Source organism: Nycticebus coucang, chromosome 12 (genome assembly GCF_027406575.1).
Source record: "Nycticebus coucang isolate mNycCou1 chromosome 12, mNycCou1.pri, whole genome shotgun sequence".
In the NCBI taxonomy this organism is placed as follows: Eukaryota; Metazoa; Chordata; class Mammalia; order Primates; family Lorisidae; genus Nycticebus; species Nycticebus coucang.
Genome location: NC_069791.1, coordinates 9,209,416 through 9,229,164, shown reverse-complemented (window position 1 = coordinate 9,229,164; position 19,749 = coordinate 9,209,416). Strand labels below are relative to the sequence as shown.

At 48.8% G+C, this 19,749-nt stretch overlaps 2 protein-coding genes across 3 annotated transcripts in view; both read right to left on the bottom strand.

Moving 5' to 3' along the window:
* PTGES3 (prostaglandin E synthase 3) overlaps nucleotides 1-8,235 on the bottom strand; it is a 29,694-nt gene extending 21,459 nt beyond the window's left edge. For both annotated transcript variants that reach the window (XM_053557596.1, XM_053557598.1), the window contains exon 1: nucleotides 7,832-8,235. In XM_053557596.1, coding sequence (XP_053413571.1) covers nucleotides 7,832-7,833 — 2 coding nt within the window. In that variant the 5' untranslated portion in view covers nucleotides 7,834-8,235. The remainder of the gene's footprint in view (nucleotides 1-7,831) is intronic.
* A 9,630-nt stretch (nucleotides 8,236-17,865) lies between these two features.
* Nucleotides 17,866-18,143, bottom strand: LOC128562546 (NADH dehydrogenase [ubiquinone] 1 beta subcomplex subunit 1-like). The gene has a single exon (XM_053557599.1). The coding sequence runs from the start codon at nucleotides 18,097-18,099 to the stop codon at nucleotides 17,923-17,925; it is 177 nt and encodes a 58-aa protein (XP_053413574.1). The 5' UTR covers nucleotides 18,100-18,143; the 3' UTR covers nucleotides 17,866-17,922.
* Nucleotides 18,144-19,749: the final 1,606 nt, after the last annotated feature.

Below are 19,749 nucleotides of genomic sequence, written 5' to 3'. Positions count from 1 at the left end.
TAGCAAGCCTGGGGTTTGAAGATGCCAGTTTCGGTGTATGTGGCAGGCGCCCTAATCACTGAGCTATGGGCACCGAAACTAATACTACTGAATTTGACCAAAGATGTGTTATAAGAGAAAATAGGACCAACAGCAGGAGACCCTAGTTAGTCCCAACCCTAACTGTCAAGCAATACATGTAACCAAGTATCATAGCTAAAATAAATTTAGTTTGTATCTTATTCATTAAGTATTTACTGGCCATACCAGAATTTGTTCCAAATAAATTAGCCAACAAAATAGACAAATACACCTGTTTACATTCAAGTGAAATGTAGTCCAAAAAGTTTCAGATCTCGGGCGGCGCCTGTGGCTCAGTGAGTAGGGCGCCAGCCCCATATGCCGAGGGTGGCAGGTTCAAACCCAGCCCCGGCCAAACTGCAACCAAAAAATAGCCGGGCGTTGTGGCGGGCGCCTGTAGTCCCAGCTACTCAGGAGGCTGAGGCAAGAGAATCGCGTAAGCCCAAGAGTTAAGAGGTTGCTGTGAGCCGTGTGACGCCACGGCACTCTACCCGAGGGTGGTACAGTGAGACTCTCTCTCTACCAAAAAAAAAAAAAAAAAAAAAAAAAAAGAAATTAAAAAAATAAATAAATAAAAAATAAAAAGTTTCAGATCTCCTGTACATTAGTTGTAGTACTATATATAAGGAAAGGTTATTTGAATAAACCTTCTAGTCCTTTGGTTTCCAAGTCATGCACCACAGTGCACCAGGGTTTACATTGCAGAATTCATCAATAGCACCAAACTAGTACTCTGAAATGGTTCAGTTTCAACATTAATGGTACTACATCCCTCTCCTTTAAGTTTCTTCTCAAAGCTAGATTTCTCATGTGGTTGCTGTGATTAAAAAATAAAAATCTTGGCTGGGTAAGTGGCTCATGCCTGTAATCCCAGCACTCTAGGAGGCCAAGGTGAGGGTGGCGCCTGTGGCTCAGTGAGTAGGGCACCGGCCCCATATGCTGAGGGTGGCGGGTTCAAACCCAGCTCCGGCCAAACTGCAACAAAAAAATAGCCGGGTGTTGTGGCGGGCGCCTGTAGTCCCAGCTGCTCGGGGGGCTGAGGCAAGAGAATCATGTAAGCCCAGGAGTTGGAGGTTGCTGTGAGCTGTGTGAGGCCACGGCACTCTACCGAGGGCCGTAAAGTGAGACTCTGTCTCCACAAAAAAAAAAAAAAGTGCTATAAAAGAGAAAGCTGTTCCAAGTAATAATCCCCCCAGGGATCAGTGCTTTTATTCCAAGCAACTCCATACCTTTCTCACTTTCATGATACTTCCTTTTAACACCCCCAAAGCAGACAAGGAATTTTTCCTCATACAAGTAAGATACACAAGGTCAACTGTCAATCTTTCATTGACCCATCCATACACACATTTTTAGCCCCTGAGGGCTCCATTACCACAGATCAAGTATGGCACAGGCTAGTCATCACAGCAGTTTAGATTATATAATAAACCTGAACTACATAGTTATTTACTTAGCAATAAAAGTACTACCTGGAGGGCAGTACCTGTGGCTCAGTGGGTAAGACAACGGCCTCATATACGGAGGGTAGCGGGTTCAAACCTGGCCCTCGCCAAACTGCAACAACAACAAAAAAAAGCTGGGCTTTGTGGCGGGCGCCTGTGTTCCCCGCTACTTGGGAGGCTGAGGCAAGAGAATCGCCTGGGCCTAGGAGTTGGAGGTTGCTGTGAGCTGTGTGACGCCACGGCACTCTACTGAGGGTGATAAAGTGACTCTGTCTCTAAAAAAAAAATAAAAACGTACCACCTGGAAAGTTAACTTTCTTTCCTTTTTGCAGTAGAAAATATAAACCTTCTGCAGGAAATCCTGGGTTCCAATTTTGTTCTCAACACCCTTTTTATCATCCTAATTAATGGTTTGTGAATTACCATTAAAAAAAAAAAAAAAAACTACAACTTTTGGCTGGGGCCGCATATGAACCCGCCATCCCCAATATATGGGGCCGGCACCCTACTCCTTGAGCCATAGGTACCACCCTGAATGACCATTTTTACCAAGGCTTGGCACCTATAGCTCAGTGGCTAGGGCACCAGCCACATACACCGAAGCTGGTGGGTTCAAACCCAGCCTGAGCCTGCCAAACAATGACAACTGGAAAACAAAAATAGCTGGCCATTGTGGCGGGCACCTGTATTCCCAAACTACTTGGGAAGCTGAGGCAAGAGAATCACTTAAGCCCAAGAGTCTGAGGTTGCTGTGAGCTGTGATGCCATAGCACTCTACCAAGGGTAGACATAGTCAGAGGACTAGGGAACCAGCCACAAACACAAGAGCTGGTGGGTTCAAACCCACCCCAGCCTGCCAAACGACAACTACAACCAAAAAGTAGCTGAACGTTGTGGCAGACGCCTGTAGTCCCAGCTACTTGGGAGGCTGAGGCAAGAGAATCGCTTAAGCCTAATAGTTAGAGGTTGCTGTGAGCTGTGATGCCCCCCAACAGCACTCTACTGAGGGTAACAAAGTGAGACTGCCTCAAAAAAAAGAATCAATACTGAACAAAGGTCATATCAGATATCCTCTAACTTACAGAAATTAATCATAATGCTATGACAATCTGTTCTGAAGGCTAAAGACTAATAATCAAAGCAAGAGATAGTCACTGTATGTTTCTGGACAATTTATTAATTTAAATACAAAGCATAAGGCACTATAATAAACATCCCAAAAGTAAACAAAACTTCATGCTTTATATTAGCTGCTCCAGTATTTTAAAGAAAATACTGGCCAGTATGGTGGCTCACATCTGGGTCCTTAGCACTCTGGGAGGCTGAGGTGTCTGTGTGGGTTCCTTGAATGCAGGAGTGTTGAGATCTGCTGAGACAGGTGGATTGCTTGAGCTAGGAGTTTGAGACTAGCCTGAGCAAAAGTGATACCTCTTCTCTAAATATAGCTAGGTATCATGGTGGGTGCCTGTAGTCCCAGCAACTCAGAAGGCTAAGGCAAGAGAATCACTAGAGCCCAAGAGTTTGAGGTTGCTGTGAGCTATGACACCACCACACTCTACCGAGGGCAACAAAGTGAGACTCTATCACACAAAAAGAAAGGGGGGGGGGAGGGGAGTGAGACCCCTGTCTCTACTACAAACAGAAAAAATTAGCCAGGCATTGTCAGGCACCTGTAGTCCTAGCTATTGGGGAGGCTAAGGCAGGAGGACTGCTTGACCCCAGCAGTTTTAAGTTGCTGTGAGTTGGGCAGATGCCAGGGCACCCTAGCCTGGGTAATAGATGGACAATGACTTAAAAATTAAAAAAAAAAAAAAAAGAAAAAAAGATATTTAACTAGGAAATCTCTAGTAAGGGGCTTTCAAATGACAAAACACCGCCACCCCGCCCTTAAGACATCTAGCATAAATATGTCTCTCTCCACATCCAAAGTTTGTAACACACACCAACAAAAGGAACCCTAATTGGTTGGATTCTTTCTAGGACTGGATTACCCATTAAATGTTTTTTTTTTTTTTTTTTTAAAGACAAGAGTTTCACTATGTCCCCCTTGGCTGAGTGATGTAGCATCAAACTCTTGGGCTTAAGCAATTCTCTTGCCTCAACCTCCCAAGTAGCTGCGACTTCAGGTGCCGGCCACAATGCCAGGTTATTTTTTGCTGCAGTTGTCACTGTTGTTTTTAGCAGGCATGGGCTGGGTTCAAACCCACCGAGCCCAGTGCCCTAACCACTGAGCTACAAGCGCCAAGCCCCCGTTAAGGGTTTCTTCCACCGCAAATAACTGACTGATAATATTGATTTGTAGGGCGCCGGCCCCATATGCCGAGGGTGGCGGGTTCAAATCCAGCCCCGGCCAAAACTGCAACAAAAAAATAGCGGAGCGTTGTGGCGGACGCCTGTAGTCCCAGCTGCTCGGGAGGCTGAGGCAAGAGAATCGCGTAAGCCCAAGCGTTAGAGGTTGCTGTGAGCCGTGTGACACCACGGCACTCTACCCGAGGGCAGTACAGTGAGACTCTGTCTCTACCAAAAAAATAAAAACAAAAACATTGATTTGTAATTTCTTTTTTTGAGACACAGTCTCGTTTTGTTGCCCTCAGTAGAGTGCTATGGTGTCATATCTCAACAATAACCCCAAACTGGGATGCGCCTTGTGGCTCAAAGGAGTAGGGTGCTGGCCCCATATGCTGGAGGTGGTGGGTTCAAACTCAGCCCCAGCAAAAACAGCAAAAAACCCCAAAAACCCCCAAACTCACAAGGCCCGGCTATTTTTATTGTTGTTGTTGTTACTGCAGTTGTCATTGTTGTCTAGCTGGCCTGGGCCAGGTTCAAACCCATCAGCCTCAGTGTATGTGGCGGATGCCATAATCACTGTGCTACGGGCCTGAGCCTTCATTTTGTGATTTCATGTAGGTCATCAGTGTGGTTAACAGCCCCCCAGAAGTTTACATGATGGCACATACTGATCACTTTAAATTAGAGAATGAGATTCAGGTGGCACCTGTGGGTTACTGAGTAGGGTGCTGAGGGTGGTGGGTTCAAACCCAGCCCCAGCTAAACTGCACCAAAAAGAAAAGAAAAAAAAAGAGAGAGAATGAGATTCATCTAGTCTCTTCAGAACAGACCACTTGTTTAGAAGGTGGTACTCCTATAATAACCGAGTGCTTTCTACAGTTTTCATCTGAGTTTTTAATCTACTTATATAACGTAATCATTTCTTTTTTTTTTTTTTTTTTATTATTGTTGGGGATTCATTGAGGGTACAATAAGCCAGGTTACACTGATTGCAATTGTTAGGTAAAGTCCCTCTAACGTAATCATTTCTTACATTTAATAACTATCTTGTGTAATCTCCAGAAAGTATTTTTATTTCAAGCCATTTTATTTTATTTTATTTTTTGTAGAGACAGAGCTTCACTTTATGGCCCTCGGTAGAGTGCCATGGCCTCACAGAGCTCACAGCAACCTCCAACTCCTGGGCTTAAGCGATTCTCTTGCCTCAGCCTCCCAAGCAGCTGGGACTACAGGCGCCCGCCACAACGCCCGGCTGCAGTTTTGGTTGCAGTTTGGCCGGGGCCGGGTTTGAACCCGCCACCCTCAGCATATGGGGCGGGCACCTTACCGATTGAGCCACAGGCGCCGCCCTATTTCAAGCCATTTTAAACATAGCATTTCTTCCTGAAAAGATACTTGCTACAAATATATTGAAAGTTGATAGTGCTGGTTCAGTGCCTGTAGCTCAAGCAGCTAGGGCACCAGCCACCTATACCAGAGCTAGTGGGTTCAAATCCAGCCCAGGCCTGCCAAACAACGACAACTATAACCAAAAAATAGCTGGGGGCGGCGCCTGTGGCTCAGCGGGTAGGGTAGCCATATGCCGAGGGTGGCGGGTTCAAACCCAGCCCCGGCCAAACTGCAACCAAAAAATAGCCAGGTGTTGTGGCGGGCGCCTGTAGTCCCAGCTACTGGGGAGGCTGAGGCAAAAGAATCGCCTAAGCCCAAGGATTTGGAGGTTGCTGTGAGCTGTGTGACGCCACGGGACTCTACCGAGGATAAGGTGAGACTCTGTCTCTACAAAAAAAAAAAAAAAAAAAAAAAAAAATAGCTCTGAATTGTGGCGGGCACCTATAGTCCCAGCTACTTGGGAGGCTGAGGCAAGAGGATTGCTTAAGCCCAAGAGTTTGAGGTTGCTATGAGATATAACGCCATTGCACTCTAAGCAGCAGGACAGCTTGAGACTGTCTCAAAAAAAAAATTAAAAAAAAAAAGTTGATAATGCTTTATTTAGCAATTCATGTCCTCCTTACAGATTCCAAAATAAAGGGATTTTTTTTTTTTTTTTGGTTTTTGGCCGGGGCTGGGTTTGAACCCGCCTCCTCCGGCATATGGGACCGGCGCCCTACCCAAAATAAAGGGATTTTAAGACTGATTAATTTTGGCTGGGAGAGGTGGCCCATGTCTGTAATCCTAGCACTCCGGAGACCAAGAAGGGTGGATTGCTTGAGCTCAGGAGTTCAAGAGCAGCGTGAGCAAGAGTGAGACCCCATTTCTTGAAAAAAAAAAATAAAAAAGAAAGAAAAGCTCGGCTTTTTGGCAGGCCCCTGTAGTCCAGCTACTCCAGAGGCTGAGGCAAGATCACTTGACTCCTCAAGAGTCTGAGGTTGCTGTGAGATATGATGCTATAGCACACTACAGTAGGTGACAAAGTGAGACTATGTCTCCAAAAAAAAAAAAGACTGATAATCATTGCTCCGTTCCTCAGAAAGGATTTAAAAGACAAAAAGCATCTTGTTTTTCATAGAGATGTAAATCTTTTTTCAAAAAATCTACTATTCCAAGCATGGTGGCGGCGCACACCTGTAACGCCAGCACTTTGGGATACTGAGGCAAAAGAATTCCTTGAACCAGGGAGTTTGGGAACAGTCTGTGCTACACAGCAGGACCTCTGTCTTTACAAAGATTAGCCAGGCATAGTGTCCTGCCCCTGCAGTCCTTAGCTACCCAGGAGGCTGAGGTGGAAAGATCCAGTTAAGCTACAAGATTCCACAGCATTCCAGCCTGGGAGACGGAACGAGACTGTCGCAAAAGTCAATAAAATATGTCCTATTAGGTATCTTTTTTTGGTGGGGACCTTTCCCAATCCTAATGTATCTCCTTATATATTAATACATGCTTCTGCAGGCTTGCTCCCTGTCACCGACTGAGGTATTGTATCCCTTACATATCCATTTACTGGTAGATTTCCAGCCCACATACTCACGTCGGTATCGTTAAGTAATTCCTTGAAAGTATTACTTCCCACAGGAATAAAAAAATCTTTCCCTTCAAATGTTCTCCATATCTGTATTTTAGGTCGCATAAAGTATCAAAAAGCACCCCCGAACAAACACACACCACCACTACTAATCAAAATCTCCAAACCCTACTAACTGGCGCTTCTCACAAAAACAAAGCTTTTCCTGAAAAGCACGGTAAGGCCTGGAAGTGGCAGGGTCAAGAATTCTTACTGGACTAAAACTACCTCATCACAATAAAACTAGCAGTCTTTAAAAATCTGCAGTAATCAGCCTACAAACAAACGTAAGTTCGTCAGGAGAGGAATGTAATTACAGGCGTATTTCTTCCCGCAGCGGGTCCAGATCTTGAAAACTGCCTAAAGTTGAACGCAGGACACAAAGAGTGTCCCTAAGTACCTTCCTATTAGACACGTGCACCACTACCGGCTCGGCGGTCCCTCCTCTCGCTACCAGGGAAGCGGCCGAGTTTGTGGCCACCTCTCCTCTTTCTAAGGGACTGGAGTTAGGGGGTGGCCTGGCAGGGCAGAGAAGGAGGAAGTTAGTTGTGGTGACGGCAGGGCCTCCCGCAGTTGCCTAGCAGTGGCCGCCGCTCCGGGCCGCGTGGAACCCTGGCAGGAGCTCCATCTGGCTGCCGGTGGCACCAGCACAGGCGTCCTTGGCCCTAGGGGGGCCTGCTCCCAGCACCAGAAAGCCCGAGAAGCCGAGGGGCCACCCACGCGGGTCCGCGCCTCCCGAGTACCCGCACGGGGCTCAAGGCCCAGGGCTCAGCCGCCGAGAGCAGGGCCGCCCGCCGGCGGCGAACGTGAGATTTCCGGCACGAGGGAGCTGAGAACGGTTTAGAGGTGCTGGAAGCGGCCATCTAGAGTTAAAATGTTCTCCACCCGCCAACGGTAACCGGAACAAGGACCCCGGGCCTCCCATTCAAGGCGGGAGCGACCGCCACCCCTGGTGCCAGAGCGCCGAGGGGGCCGAAAGCCGAGGACGGCCTCGGCCTCACTGAGGGGCGACCTTCCTTCGGCGAGGTGTCGCACTCACATTGTGAACGGGGCAGGGGGACCGGCGAGCAGGTGGGCGGGCTTCTCTGCTGGCTGCTGCTAAGGAGTCGACTCCTCTCCGGTGGCGACTCGGGCGTTTTCTCCCCGATCGCGGCCTCTTCTCGCTCCCCTCAGAAGACGGCGACGGCGGCGGGATCGACCTGGGTCCCAGAATGCACCGCGCTGCGCTGCTCCTCCGGCCGGAGAGAAGAGGAAAGTGCAGGAGAAGGGGCGCGAGGACGGAGAATAAACGTGCGTGCGTGCGAGCGAGGGGTGGTGAGGCCGGGCGGCGGCTGGTGACGCAGCAAAATGCCCGGGCCCTGCCGCCGCGCGTGCGCAGTCTTTGTTTTCAGGCTCCTGCGCGGCTTTCTAGAGATATCTACGGAAAAGGCGGGGCCTCCCAGCTCCTTCGCGATCCTTCCGGGCGCCCGCCCCGCCTTTCGCTACCCCTCCCCCGCCGGTCCCTACCTGTTCCCGCCTGTCCTCCCGCGCTCCGGTCTCGCGTTAGAAAACCGTTGGCCCGTAACCGCCCGCGGGGGGCCCTTTCCCTGAGGAACGGCTGCGTTGGCAGCGGGAGAGAGACCGAGGCGGCGGGGGGGAGGCAGAGTCGCTTCCTTGAGACTCGAAATGGGGCACTAGTTGCTTTTGTGGGAGCAAACCAGCTTGCTGAGGAGAACACACGAATGTGTGAAAAGCTGGTGCTGGCGATCTTTGCGGGAAAGGGCTAGAGTCGAGGACCTTGGGTACACCTCGCCATCTTTGTGAAGGTTGGAGACCCTGCCTAGGGGCAGCGGAAACGCGAGGTCTTTAGCCGAGTAGGAGCGTTGGCCCCTATTTCAGACACTACCGCTGTGGGTGTGGGACTTAGGAGATTTGAGGCGAGAGTCCAGGTTTCTGGGAACGGGGAGGCCAGGACAGTCGGAGTCTGCAGGCACATCCGTTGTGTGTGCGGCGAGGGGGGTCCCCGTCTGTCGCGCACCATTATCTCTGGGGCCTCCGCTTGTTGCGACACTATGGGTTAGGGTCTAAGGGGGATGGTAACCGAGAGAATCAAAACAGTACTTGCTCTTCTAATCTCACCTTGGCAAGAGGAAAGAAAAGTGATAAAAATTTTTAGAACTGGGCTGGGCGCCCGTAGCTCAGCGGCCAGGGTGCCAGGCACATAGGCCGGAGAGAGACGTACGGTGACGGGAGTACAAAAGGAAAAGTCTTGTGGCTGCGAGAGTCAGAAGAGGCCTTGTTAAGAAAATTGTTAAAAACATGGAAGTAAGGCAAGGAGTGGACCAACGATGGCCTTTCAGTTCTTACTGGGACATGGGTTTTTTGTTTGAGACAGAGTCTCACTCTGTCGCCCTTAGAGTGCCGTAGCGTCACAGCTCACAGCAACCTCAAACCTCTCTTGCCTCAGCCTCCCAAGTAGCTGGGACTACAGGCGCCCGCTACAACGCCCAGCTATATTTTGGTTGCGGTTGTCATTGTTTTAGCAGGCCCGGCCAGGGCTCGAACCCCCCAGCTTTGGTGTACCCGGCCGGTGGCCTACTCACTGAGCTATGGCCTCGAGCCATCAAGATCCTATCTTGAAAAAATATTTTTTAGAGTAATTAAAAAAAAAAGTGATATAGAGGCCGGGCACGGTGGCCCATGCCTGTAGATCCCAGCATTTGAGAGGCCAAAGTGGTGGATTGCCAAGCTCACAGGTTTAAGTCCAGCCTGAGCCAGAGCAAGACCCCCGTCTCTAAAAAATAGCGGGGTGTTGTGGTGGGCACCCGTAGTCCCAGCTACTCAGGAGGCTGAGGCAAGAGAATCGCTTGAGCCCAAAAGTTTGAGGTTGTTCTGAGCTGTGATGTCACCGCACTCTACTGAGGGTGACTGAGACTGTCTCAAAAAAAGAAAAAGTGATACATACTTTAACAATAAATTACAGGGTTGGAAGAAGTTAGGGACCTGTATGTAATCCTTGCACTCCGGAGGCCGAGGTGGGTGGATTGCCTGAGCTCACTAGTTTGAGACCAGTCTGAGCAAGGGCTAGAGGCCGTCTCTAAAAATAGCCACGCGTTGTGGTAGGTACCTGTATTCCCAGCTACTCGGGAGACTGGAGACAGAATCACTTAAGCCCAAGAGTTTGAGGTTGCTGTGAGCTATGATGGCACAACACTCTACTGAGGGTAACAGTGAGACTCTTAAAAAAAAGGTAATAGAGTTTTCTTTTAATTGCATGGTCTTCATGAAAGAATGTATTACAATTCTCAGTGAACTCTGTTTACTATGGGTAAATAATTTACTGTGCCTTTTCTTTTTTTTTCTTTGTAGAGACAGAGTCTCACTTTATGGCCCTGGGTAGAGTGCCATGGCGTCACACAACTCACAGCAACCTCCAACTCCTGTGATTCTCTTGCCTCAGCCTCCCGAGTAGCTGGGACTACAGGCGCCTGCCACAATGGCCGGGGCTGGGTTTGAACCCACTACCCTTGGTATATGGGGCCGGTGCCCTACTCACTGAGCCACGGGTGCCACCCTATTGTGCTTTTCTTTTTTTTTTTTTGTAGAGACAGAGTCTCACTTTATGGCCCTCGGTAGAGTGCCGTGGCTTCACACAGCTCACAGCAACCTCCAACTCCTGGGCTTAAGCGATTCTCTTGCCTCAGCCTCCTGAGCAGCTGGGACTACAGGCGCCCGCCACAACGCCCGGCTATTTTTTGGTTGCAGTTTGGCCGGGGCTGGGTTCAAACCCGCCACCCCCGGCATATGGGGCCGGCGCCTTACCGACTGAGCCACAGGCGCCGCCCCCTATGGTGCTTTTCAATTGAATAAGATTAAGACATGACCAGTTGTGGGCGGCCCTGTGGTTCAGTCAGGTAGGGTGCTGGCTGCATATACCGAGGATGGCGGGTTCAAACCCGGCCCCAGCCAAATTGCAACAAAAAAATTGCTGGGTGTTGTGGCAGGTGCCTGAATTGCCTAAGCCCCAAGCCACCCCACTACAGGTGTTGGGGTGGGCACCTGTAGTCCCAGCTACTTGGGAGGCTGAGGCAAGAGAATCACTTGAGCCCAAGAGTTTGATGTTGCAAAGAAGCGAGCTCTATGATGTCAAAGAGTGCGCAGCCTGGGGAGGGGAAAACCTCCTGACTGTCCTTGGAGTCCCAGTAGTGTGGGAGCTGACTTTTCTGACCAGGCATGGAAGACAGAGCATGACAGGCAACTGCACGCATGCCAAGTGCATGCCCATTATCACCCCATCTCTCCTCTTCCTCTTATCTACGTTTTCTTTAGAGCTTGCCCTTTGGAAGGTCTTTCTTGGTTTCAACTTCTCTAATTCATCTTTTCTGTTCTATGAACATTGGATTCTGCCCGCCCCAAGCCCTCCTTGCTGCGGGTGCCTGGTCCTTGTTGACAGAGGCTGGGTGGATGCAGGGCTTCCCAGGGGGACATCCCTGCAGTGCAGACTCCGCAGACACACAGCTGTGGACTTGGAGCCCCTTCAGCTTGCCAGTGGACTGCTCTCCCAGATGCCCCACATGCCCCCCTGCCCTGAGTCCCGCCAGCCTGAAAATCCAGGGAGTGAACCCAGCCCCACAATAGCATGGCCGCCCTCCATGGCCAGGTACCTGCGGTCAACCTGAAGGCACTGACCGAATAAACCCCATGTGGTCCCGAGTTTCAAAACATCACAAATACCATTTTGCAAATACTGAAAATGAGGCTAAGATGTTACTACAAAAGCAAATTCAAGAACCTTTGTCTTTAAGGCCTTATCAATCAGTCTTGCAAAAGACTTTGTATAGAAAATACTTGGAAAGTCCTTAGAGATTCAGGCTACTATTTACATTTAAAGAGAAAATACCTGTACAGACATATAGCCTGAATGTATTAAAATGTATATCTGAAAGATAAAAAAGCGTTTGATGTTGTGAGCTGTGTGACGCCACGGCACTCTACTGAGGGCAATAAAGTGAGACTGTCTCTACCAAAAAAAAGGGACATAACCAGGAGAAGGTTACCTAATACATTCAGACATTTGATTTTTTTTTTTTTTTGAGACAGAGCCTCAAGCTCTGGGTAGACTGCATCACAGCTCACAGCAACCTCTCAACTCCTAGGCTCAAATGATTGTCCTGCCTCAGCCTCCCAAGTAGCTGGGACTACAGGCGCCTACCACAACGCCTGGCTATTTTTTAGTTGTCACCATCGTTGTTTAGCGCGCTGGGGCTAGATTTGAACCCGCCAGCTCAGGTGTATGTGACTGGCGCCTTAGCCGCTTGAGCCACAGGCGCTGAGCATTTTGTTAAGCAACTTGCAAGATAACTAAAGTATAGGATAGGTGAAAGGAGAGATAGGATTAGTAAGGGAGACTATTCCTGATTTTTCAGTAGTTCACCAGAAATTTATTTTTGTTTTTTGAGACAGTCTCAAGCTATCGCCCCGGGTAGAGTGCCATGGTGTCATAGCTCACAGGAACCTCCAACTCAGGCTCAAGCAATCCTCTCGCCTCAGTTTTTTTTTTTTTTTTTTGTTGAGACAGAGTTTCACTTTATTGCCCTCGGTAGAGTGCCGTGGCGTCACACAACTCACAGCAACCTCCAACTCCTGGGCTTAGGCGATTCTCCTGCCTCAGCCTCCCGAGTAGCTGGGACTACAGGCGTCTGCCACAACACCGGGCTATTTTTTTTTTGTTGCAGTTTGGCCAGGGCTGGGTTTGAACCCACCACCCTCGGTATATGGGGCCAGCGCCCTGCTCACTTAGCCACAGGCGCCGCCCCAGTTTTTCTGTTTTTAGTAGAGATGAGTCTCACTTTTGCTCAGGCTGGTCTCCAACTTGTGAGCTCAAGCAATCCGCCCTTCTTGGCCTCCCAGAGTGCTAGGATTATAGGTGTGAGCCACAACACCGGGGCCCTTTTATTTTATTTTTATTTTTATTTTTTTTGTAGAGACAGAGTCTCACCTTATTGCCCTTGGTAGAGTGCCATGGCGTCACACAGCTCACAGCAACCTCCAACTCCAGGGCCCAGGCGATTCTCCTGCCTCAGCCTCTCGAGTAGCTGGGACCACAGGTGCCTGCCACAACGCCCGGCTATTTTTTTGTTGCAGTTTGGCCGGGGCCGGGTTTGAACCCGCCACCCTCGGTATATGGGTCCGGTGCCCTACTGACTGAGCCACAGGCGCCACCCCCACCGGGGCCCTTTTAAATGTTCCCTTTTCTGGTTTGGCTCCTGTAGCACAGTGGCTAGGGCATCAGCCACATGCACCAAGGATGGCGGGTTCAGACCCAGCCTGGGCCAGCTAAACAACGACAACTGCAACAACAACAAAAAAACAGGCATTTTGGTGGGTGCCTGTAGTCCCCAGCTACTTGGGAGGCTGAGGCAAGAGAATCGCTTAAGCCCAAGAGTTTGAGGTTGCTGTGAGCTGTGATGCCAGGACACTACCAAGGGCAACATAGTGAGACTCTATCCCAAAATAAAAATAAATGTTCCTTTTTCTAGGTAAAATGGGCTATAGAATGCCATTTGGGGGAAAATAAGAGAAGACCCAGTGATTTATTTATTTTTTTTTTTATTTTTATTTTTTTTGTAGAGACAGAGTCTCACTTTATGGCCCTCGGTAGAGTGCCATGGCCTCACACAGCTCACAGCAACCTCCAACTCCGGGCTTAAGCGATTCTCTTGCCTCAGCCTCCCGAGTAGCTGGGACTACAGGCGCCCGCCACAACGCCCGGCTATTTTTTGTTTGCAGTTTGGCCGGGGCCGGGTTTGAACCCGCCACCCTCGGTATATGGGGCCGGCGCCTTACCAACTGAGCCACAGGCGCCGCCCAGACCCAGTGATTTAAACACCCTACTATGTGCCTGATACTTCAAAGCTATTTTGTTATTAATGTCTAGGAATCATGTATGATAAAAAAGTAGGCCTGGCGCAGTGGCTCACGCCTATAATCCTAGCACTCTGGGAGGCTGCGGCAGGTGGATTTCCTGAGCTGACAAGTTCAAGAGCAGCCTAAGCCAGAGTGAGACCACATCCCTAAAAATAACCGGGTGTTGTGGTGGGCGTCTGTAGTCCCAGCTACTTGGGAGGCTGAGGCAAGATAATAACTTGAGAACAAGAGTTTGAGGTTGCTGTGACGTGTGATTCCATGGCATTCTACCAAGGGCGACAAAGTGAGACTCTTGTCTCAAAAAAAAAAGTAAATGGATAAATTAGAGGGCATTGTAATGAATACTATATTAGAGTTATAAAGTACTGCAGAAACAACCAACTGAAGAACTAGGGGAGGCTGGGAAAGCATAAAATGAGTAATGTTTAGGAGCTTGATTTCAACAGTGGCTCACACCTGTAATTGAAGCACTCGGGGAGGCTGAGAAAAGAAGGATCCCTGAGCAAAGGAGTTTGAGAGCAGCCTGAACAAGAGTCTCCCCCATCCCTACTAAAAAAAATAAAATTAGCCAGGTGTTATGGTAGGAGCCTGTAGTCCCAGCTATTAGGACGGCTGAGGCAGGATGATTGGTTTAATCCAGGAGTTTGAGGTTACTGTGAGCTAGGCTGAGCAATGATAACTTGGGCAACAGATTGAAACTCTGTCTCAAAAAAAGTAAAATAAAAATTTGTGCTTTGGCTCACATCTGTAATCCTAGCACTCTGGGAAGCTAAGGTGGGTAAATAGCTTGAGAGTTCCAGACCAGCCTGAGCAAAAGTGAGATCCCGTCTCTACAACCAAGGCAAGAGGATTGCTTGAGCCCAAGAGTTGGGAGGTTGATATGAGCTAGGATTCCATGGCACTCTACTACCCAGGGCAACAGCTTGAGACTCCGCTTCCAGTTTTTAAATTATTTGTTGTGTATCAGTGTCTCCCTCCCCACAAAAACTTAAATTAAGGCAAGGATAGGAACTTTATATCCATCCTGGCAGCATGCTATTAAAATTTTGAGTTCTCTCATCTGTGCCTGCTCCACAATCCAAAGGGTCTGAAATGGTGCAAGAGCAGGGCTCTACTGGTCAAATGCCTAAGTTACTGAAAGAATTTTTTTTTTTTTTTTTTTGAGACAGTCTCACTTTGTCACCCTTGGTGGAGTGCCATGGAGTCATAGCTCATAGCAACCTCAAATTCCTGGGCTTAAGCGATTCTCTTGCCTCAGCCTCCCAAGTAACTGGGACTAGCTGGGACTACACGTGCACGCATGACACAACCCCTGGCTATGTTTTAGAGACATGGTCTCGCTCTGGCTCAGGCTGGTCTTGAACCTGTGAACTCAGGCAACCCACCTGCCTTGGCCTCCCAAGTGCTGGGATTACAGGTGTGAGCCACTGCATCCAGCCTGAAAGAATAAATCTTTCTATTTTTTTTTTGGTTGTAGCTGTCGTCGTTTGGCGGGCCCAGGCTGGATTCAAACCCACCAGCTCAGGCGTGTGTGGCTGGCGCCTTAGCCACTTGAGCCACAGGCGCTGAGCCTGAAAGAATAAATCTTGATGTCTTTTCCTACCCTAATGAGCTGCGTTGCTTATATAGAAAATTTCAACTATCCTTACCTAATTTTCTTAAACTGTAGAGAAAGTCCAAAAGTAGACAGGTTTTTATTCCTTCTTTGCTGGTCCCTACCATGGTTCTGTATAGTAATCCATAAACCTCCAAAAAATTTGGAGATCCAAGCTCCAGTGTTCTCCCTACTCTTTCTTAATTCCCTCAGTTTTTCTTTTTTTATTAGCTAAACTATTTTAATCAAGTTATGGTAAGCAGTAAAAGTAAAAATGGGCTGGGCACGGTGGTTCAAACCCATAATCTTAACACTCTGGGAGACTGAGGTGGGTAGATTGCCTGAGCTCAGGTATTCAAGACCAGCCTGAGCAAGAGCAAGACCCTGTCTCTAAGAAAATAGCTGTTTTTTTTTTTTTGGCTGGGGCTGGGTTTGAACCCACCACCTTTGGCATATGGGGCTGGCGCCTTACTCCGTTGAGCCACAGGCACTGCCCAATAGCTGGGTTTTGTGGTAGGTGCACCTGTAGTCTCAGCTACTCGGGAGGCTCAGGCAAGAGGATCACTTAAGCCCAAGTGTTTGAGGTTGCTGTGAGCTACAATGCTATGGCACTCTACCACGGGTGACAAAGCAAGACTCTTAGAAAAAAAAAAAAAGGGCGGCGCCTGTAGCTCAAAGGAGTAGGGCTCCAGCCCCATATATTGGAGGTGGTGGGTTCAAACCTGGCCCTGACCAAAAACTGCAAAAAAAAAAAAAAAAAGGAAAATTTGGGCAGCGTCTGTGGCTCAGTGGGTAGGGCACGGCCCCATATACTGAGGGTGGCGAGTTCAAACTCGACCCCGGCCAAACTGCAACAAAAAAATAGCCGGGCGTTGTGGCGGGCGCCTGTAGTCCCAGCTACTTGGGAGGCTGAGGCAAGAGAATCACTTAAGCCCAGGAGTTGGAGGTTGCTGTGAGCTGTGTGATGCCACGGCACTCTACTGAGGGCCATAAAATGAAACTCTGTCTCTACAAAAAAAAAAAAAAAATTGCTTTTTGTCTTCACAGTATTTGTTTCCATATTTGTCTTCCTCCACTAGTATCCCAGCCCTTACATCACTTGTCCTGGTGCAGCCCAGGCTTTAGGACCTGCAGTAACTCTTGTGTCCTTCCTGGATGCCCACCTCAGAGTTTAGAGAAATTACAACTGTTTAAGTAAGAGAATGTTGGGCAGCTCTTGAGGCTCAAAGGGGTAGGGTGCTCACCCCATATGCTGGAGGTGGTGGGTTCAAACCCAGCCCCGGCCAAAATCTGCCACAAAAAAAAAAAAAAAAAAAAAAAATGTTAAGCAAAGAAGTGCAGTGTCATAGTTATTCCTGGGTGGTTACCATGGCCCCTCCCCAAGGTTGAGGTAGGGAGAACAACTTTATAACCTCAATACTTTGCTAATATTTATTGCTTTCAAGCAAGGAGTGAAGGCATAGCAGAAGGAGGAGTTCGGAAATGACAGTTGAGGGTGGGGTATACAGGCTTATATGAATTCCATCCACTGTATCTCTTGATCCTCCCTTTAGTGCTTTCCCATTATTCTGCAAATTGTGACAGCAGTCCCCCGTGTGCCTAGGTTTTCAGTAGTTGGTAGTTTTCCTTGTTTCTGGGGTGAAAGTTGAAACTTTTGAATAGAAAAAGATGGGTAAAATGATTGTTCAGTGCCTCCCCTCTTTTTTTGTTTCCTTTGAGACAGAATCTCACTCTGTCATCCTGAGTTGAGTGTCCTGGCATCAGCCTATCTCACAGCTGAAAGGGTCTCTGTGGTGTAACAAGACCAGGAGAGGTTCAGGTAAAGTTTCATGAATGAGGACAGAGATTCGCCTGGGCAAAGATGGTGTCTGCACCAAGGAGGAGAGGAGAAGGGGAAAGAGGGGATGGAGAGTTTAGGACCCCCACAACAGCAACCTCAAACTGTTCTGGCTCAAGCAATCTTTTTTTATAGAGACAGAGTCTCACTTTATCGCCCTCAGAAGAGTGCCATGGCAGCACACAGCTCACAGCAACCTCCATCTCTTGGGCTTAAGTGATTCTCTTGCTTCAGCCTCCCAAGTAGCTGGGACTACAGGCAGCCACCACAACATTCGGCTATTTTTGTCGCAATTTGGCCAGGGCTGAGTTTGAACCCATCATCCTCGGTATATGGGGCCGGCGCCCTACCCATTGAGCCACAGGTGCTGCCCTCAAGCAATCTTCTTGCTGCAGCCTCCCCAGTTGCTAGAACTACAGGTGGTTCTACTGATTTTTCTATTTTTCTTTCTTTTTTTTTTTTGTAGAGACAGAGTCTCACTTTATGGCCCTTGGTAGAGTGCCGTGGCCTCACACAGCTCACAGCAACCTCCAACTCCTGGGCTTAAGTGATTCTCTTGCCTCAGCCTCCCGAGCAGCTGGGACTACAGGCGCCCGCCACAACGCCTGGCTATTTTTTTTGGTTGCAGTTTGGCCGGGGCCGGGTTTGAACCCGCCACCCTCGGTATATGGGGCCGGGGCCTTACCGACTGAGCCACAGGCGCCGCCCTCTTTCTTTTTTTTTTTAATAATAAACATGTTTTTATTTCTTTTGTAACTTTTAAAATGTGAACATTCTGTAATTCAGCCAGTTTTTACTTCCAGGTAACTTCTTCATTGGGTCTCAATTCCCTTTTAAATAACATACTCTTGTTCCGGAAGGCAGTTAGCCTTTCATCATTCTTTCTGTCTAGATAACATCCAATGACAAATCCCACAGGGACAGGTATATGAACCCAGTGGTCACACACAATTATAAGTAAGTTAACCATGATTGCTGCGACCCCACTGCCAACAACAACCCCACAACCAAGGTTGGGGGAACGAGCTCAGCCACCAGCCAGCGGAAACTGCGACCTCCGATTTTTCTGTTTTTCATAGAGAGGGGTCTCACTCTTGCGTAGGTAGTCTCAAACTCCTGAGCTCAAGGGATCCTCCCACCTCAGCCTCCAGGAGTGCTAGGATAACACTCTGAGCCACCACTTCTGACCTGATTGCCTAAGTGATTCTCTTCCTTCACCCTCCCAAGTAGCTGGGACTACAGGTGCCCGCTACAACACCTGGCTATCTTTTTTTTTTTTTTTGTAGTTGTTTGGCAGGCCTGGGCTGGGTTCAAACTCCAGCTCGGCTGAATATCACTGGCACCCTAGCCACTGAGCTACAGGTGTTGAGCCATCTTTTTCCTTTCTTCTTTCTTTCTCCTTCCCTCCCTCCTGCTTTCCCTTCCTTTTTTTTTTTTTTTTTTTTTTTTTGAGTCAGGGTCTCAGTCTGTTGCCCAGGCTGGAATTCAATGACAAGATAATACCTGACTGCAGCCTTGAACTCCCAGCTTCAAGACATCCTCTCACCTTGGCCTCCTGAGTAGCTGTGACTACAGGTGCATGCCACCATGCCTGTTTTTTATTTGTTCCCTTTTGGTATAGGCAGGCTCTCACTACGTTGCCTAGGCTGGTCTCCAATGGCTGGTCTCAAGGATCTTCCCACCTTGGCTTCTCAAACTGCTGAGATTAGAGGTGTGGGTTATCACACCTGGTCTTGGATGCCTCTTTTATTTATTTATTTATTTATTTATTGTAGAGACAGAGTCTCACTTTATGGCCCTCGGTAGAGTGCTGTGGCCTCACCCAGCTCACAGCAACCTCCAACTCCTGGGCTTAGGTGATTCTCTTGCCTCAGCCTCCCGAACTACAGGCGCCGGCCACAACGCCCGGCTATTTTTTGGTTGCAGTTTGGCCGGGGCCGGGTTTGAACCCGCCACCCTCGGTATATGGGGCTGGCGCCTTACCGACTGAGCCAGAGGCGCCGCCCTATTTATTTTTTGAGACAGAGCCTCAAGCTGTCGCCCTGGGTAGAGTGCTGTGACATCACAGCTCACAGCAACCTCCAGCTCCTGGCTCAAGCGATTCTCCTGCCTCTGCCTCCCAAGTAGCTGGGACTACAGGCACCTGCCACAGCGCTCGGCTATTTTTGTTGTTGTTGTTACAGCCGTCATTGTTGTTTGGTGGGCCTGGGCTGGATTTGAACCCCCCAGCTTAGGTGTATGTGGCTGGCACCTTAGCCGCTTGAGCCACAGGTGCCAAGCCTCTTTTTTATTTTTGTCACCATTGATTGAGTGCTATGGCATCACACCTCACAGCAGCCTCAAACATCAAACTCTTGGGCTCAAGCAATTCTCTTGCCTCAGCCTCCCAGGCTGAGACTATAGGTGCCTGCCACAATGCTCACATTTTTAGAGATGAGGTCTCACTTTGGTTGTAAGTTCAGGCAATACACCCGCCTCAGCCTCCCAGAGTGCTAGGATTATAGGCATCAGTTTTTTTCTGGTTGTTTAGACAAAGTCTCATTTTTTTGCCCTTGGAGGAGTGCCATGGCATCACACTTCACAGCAAACTCAAACTCCTGGGCTTAAGTGATTAACTTGC

Bases quoted from the DNA above. Each gene is read 5' to 3' on its own strand.
- LOC128562546 (XM_053557599.1), bottom strand. From the start codon at position 18,099: ATGGTTAACTTACTTATAATTGTGTGTGACCACTGGGTTCATATACCT.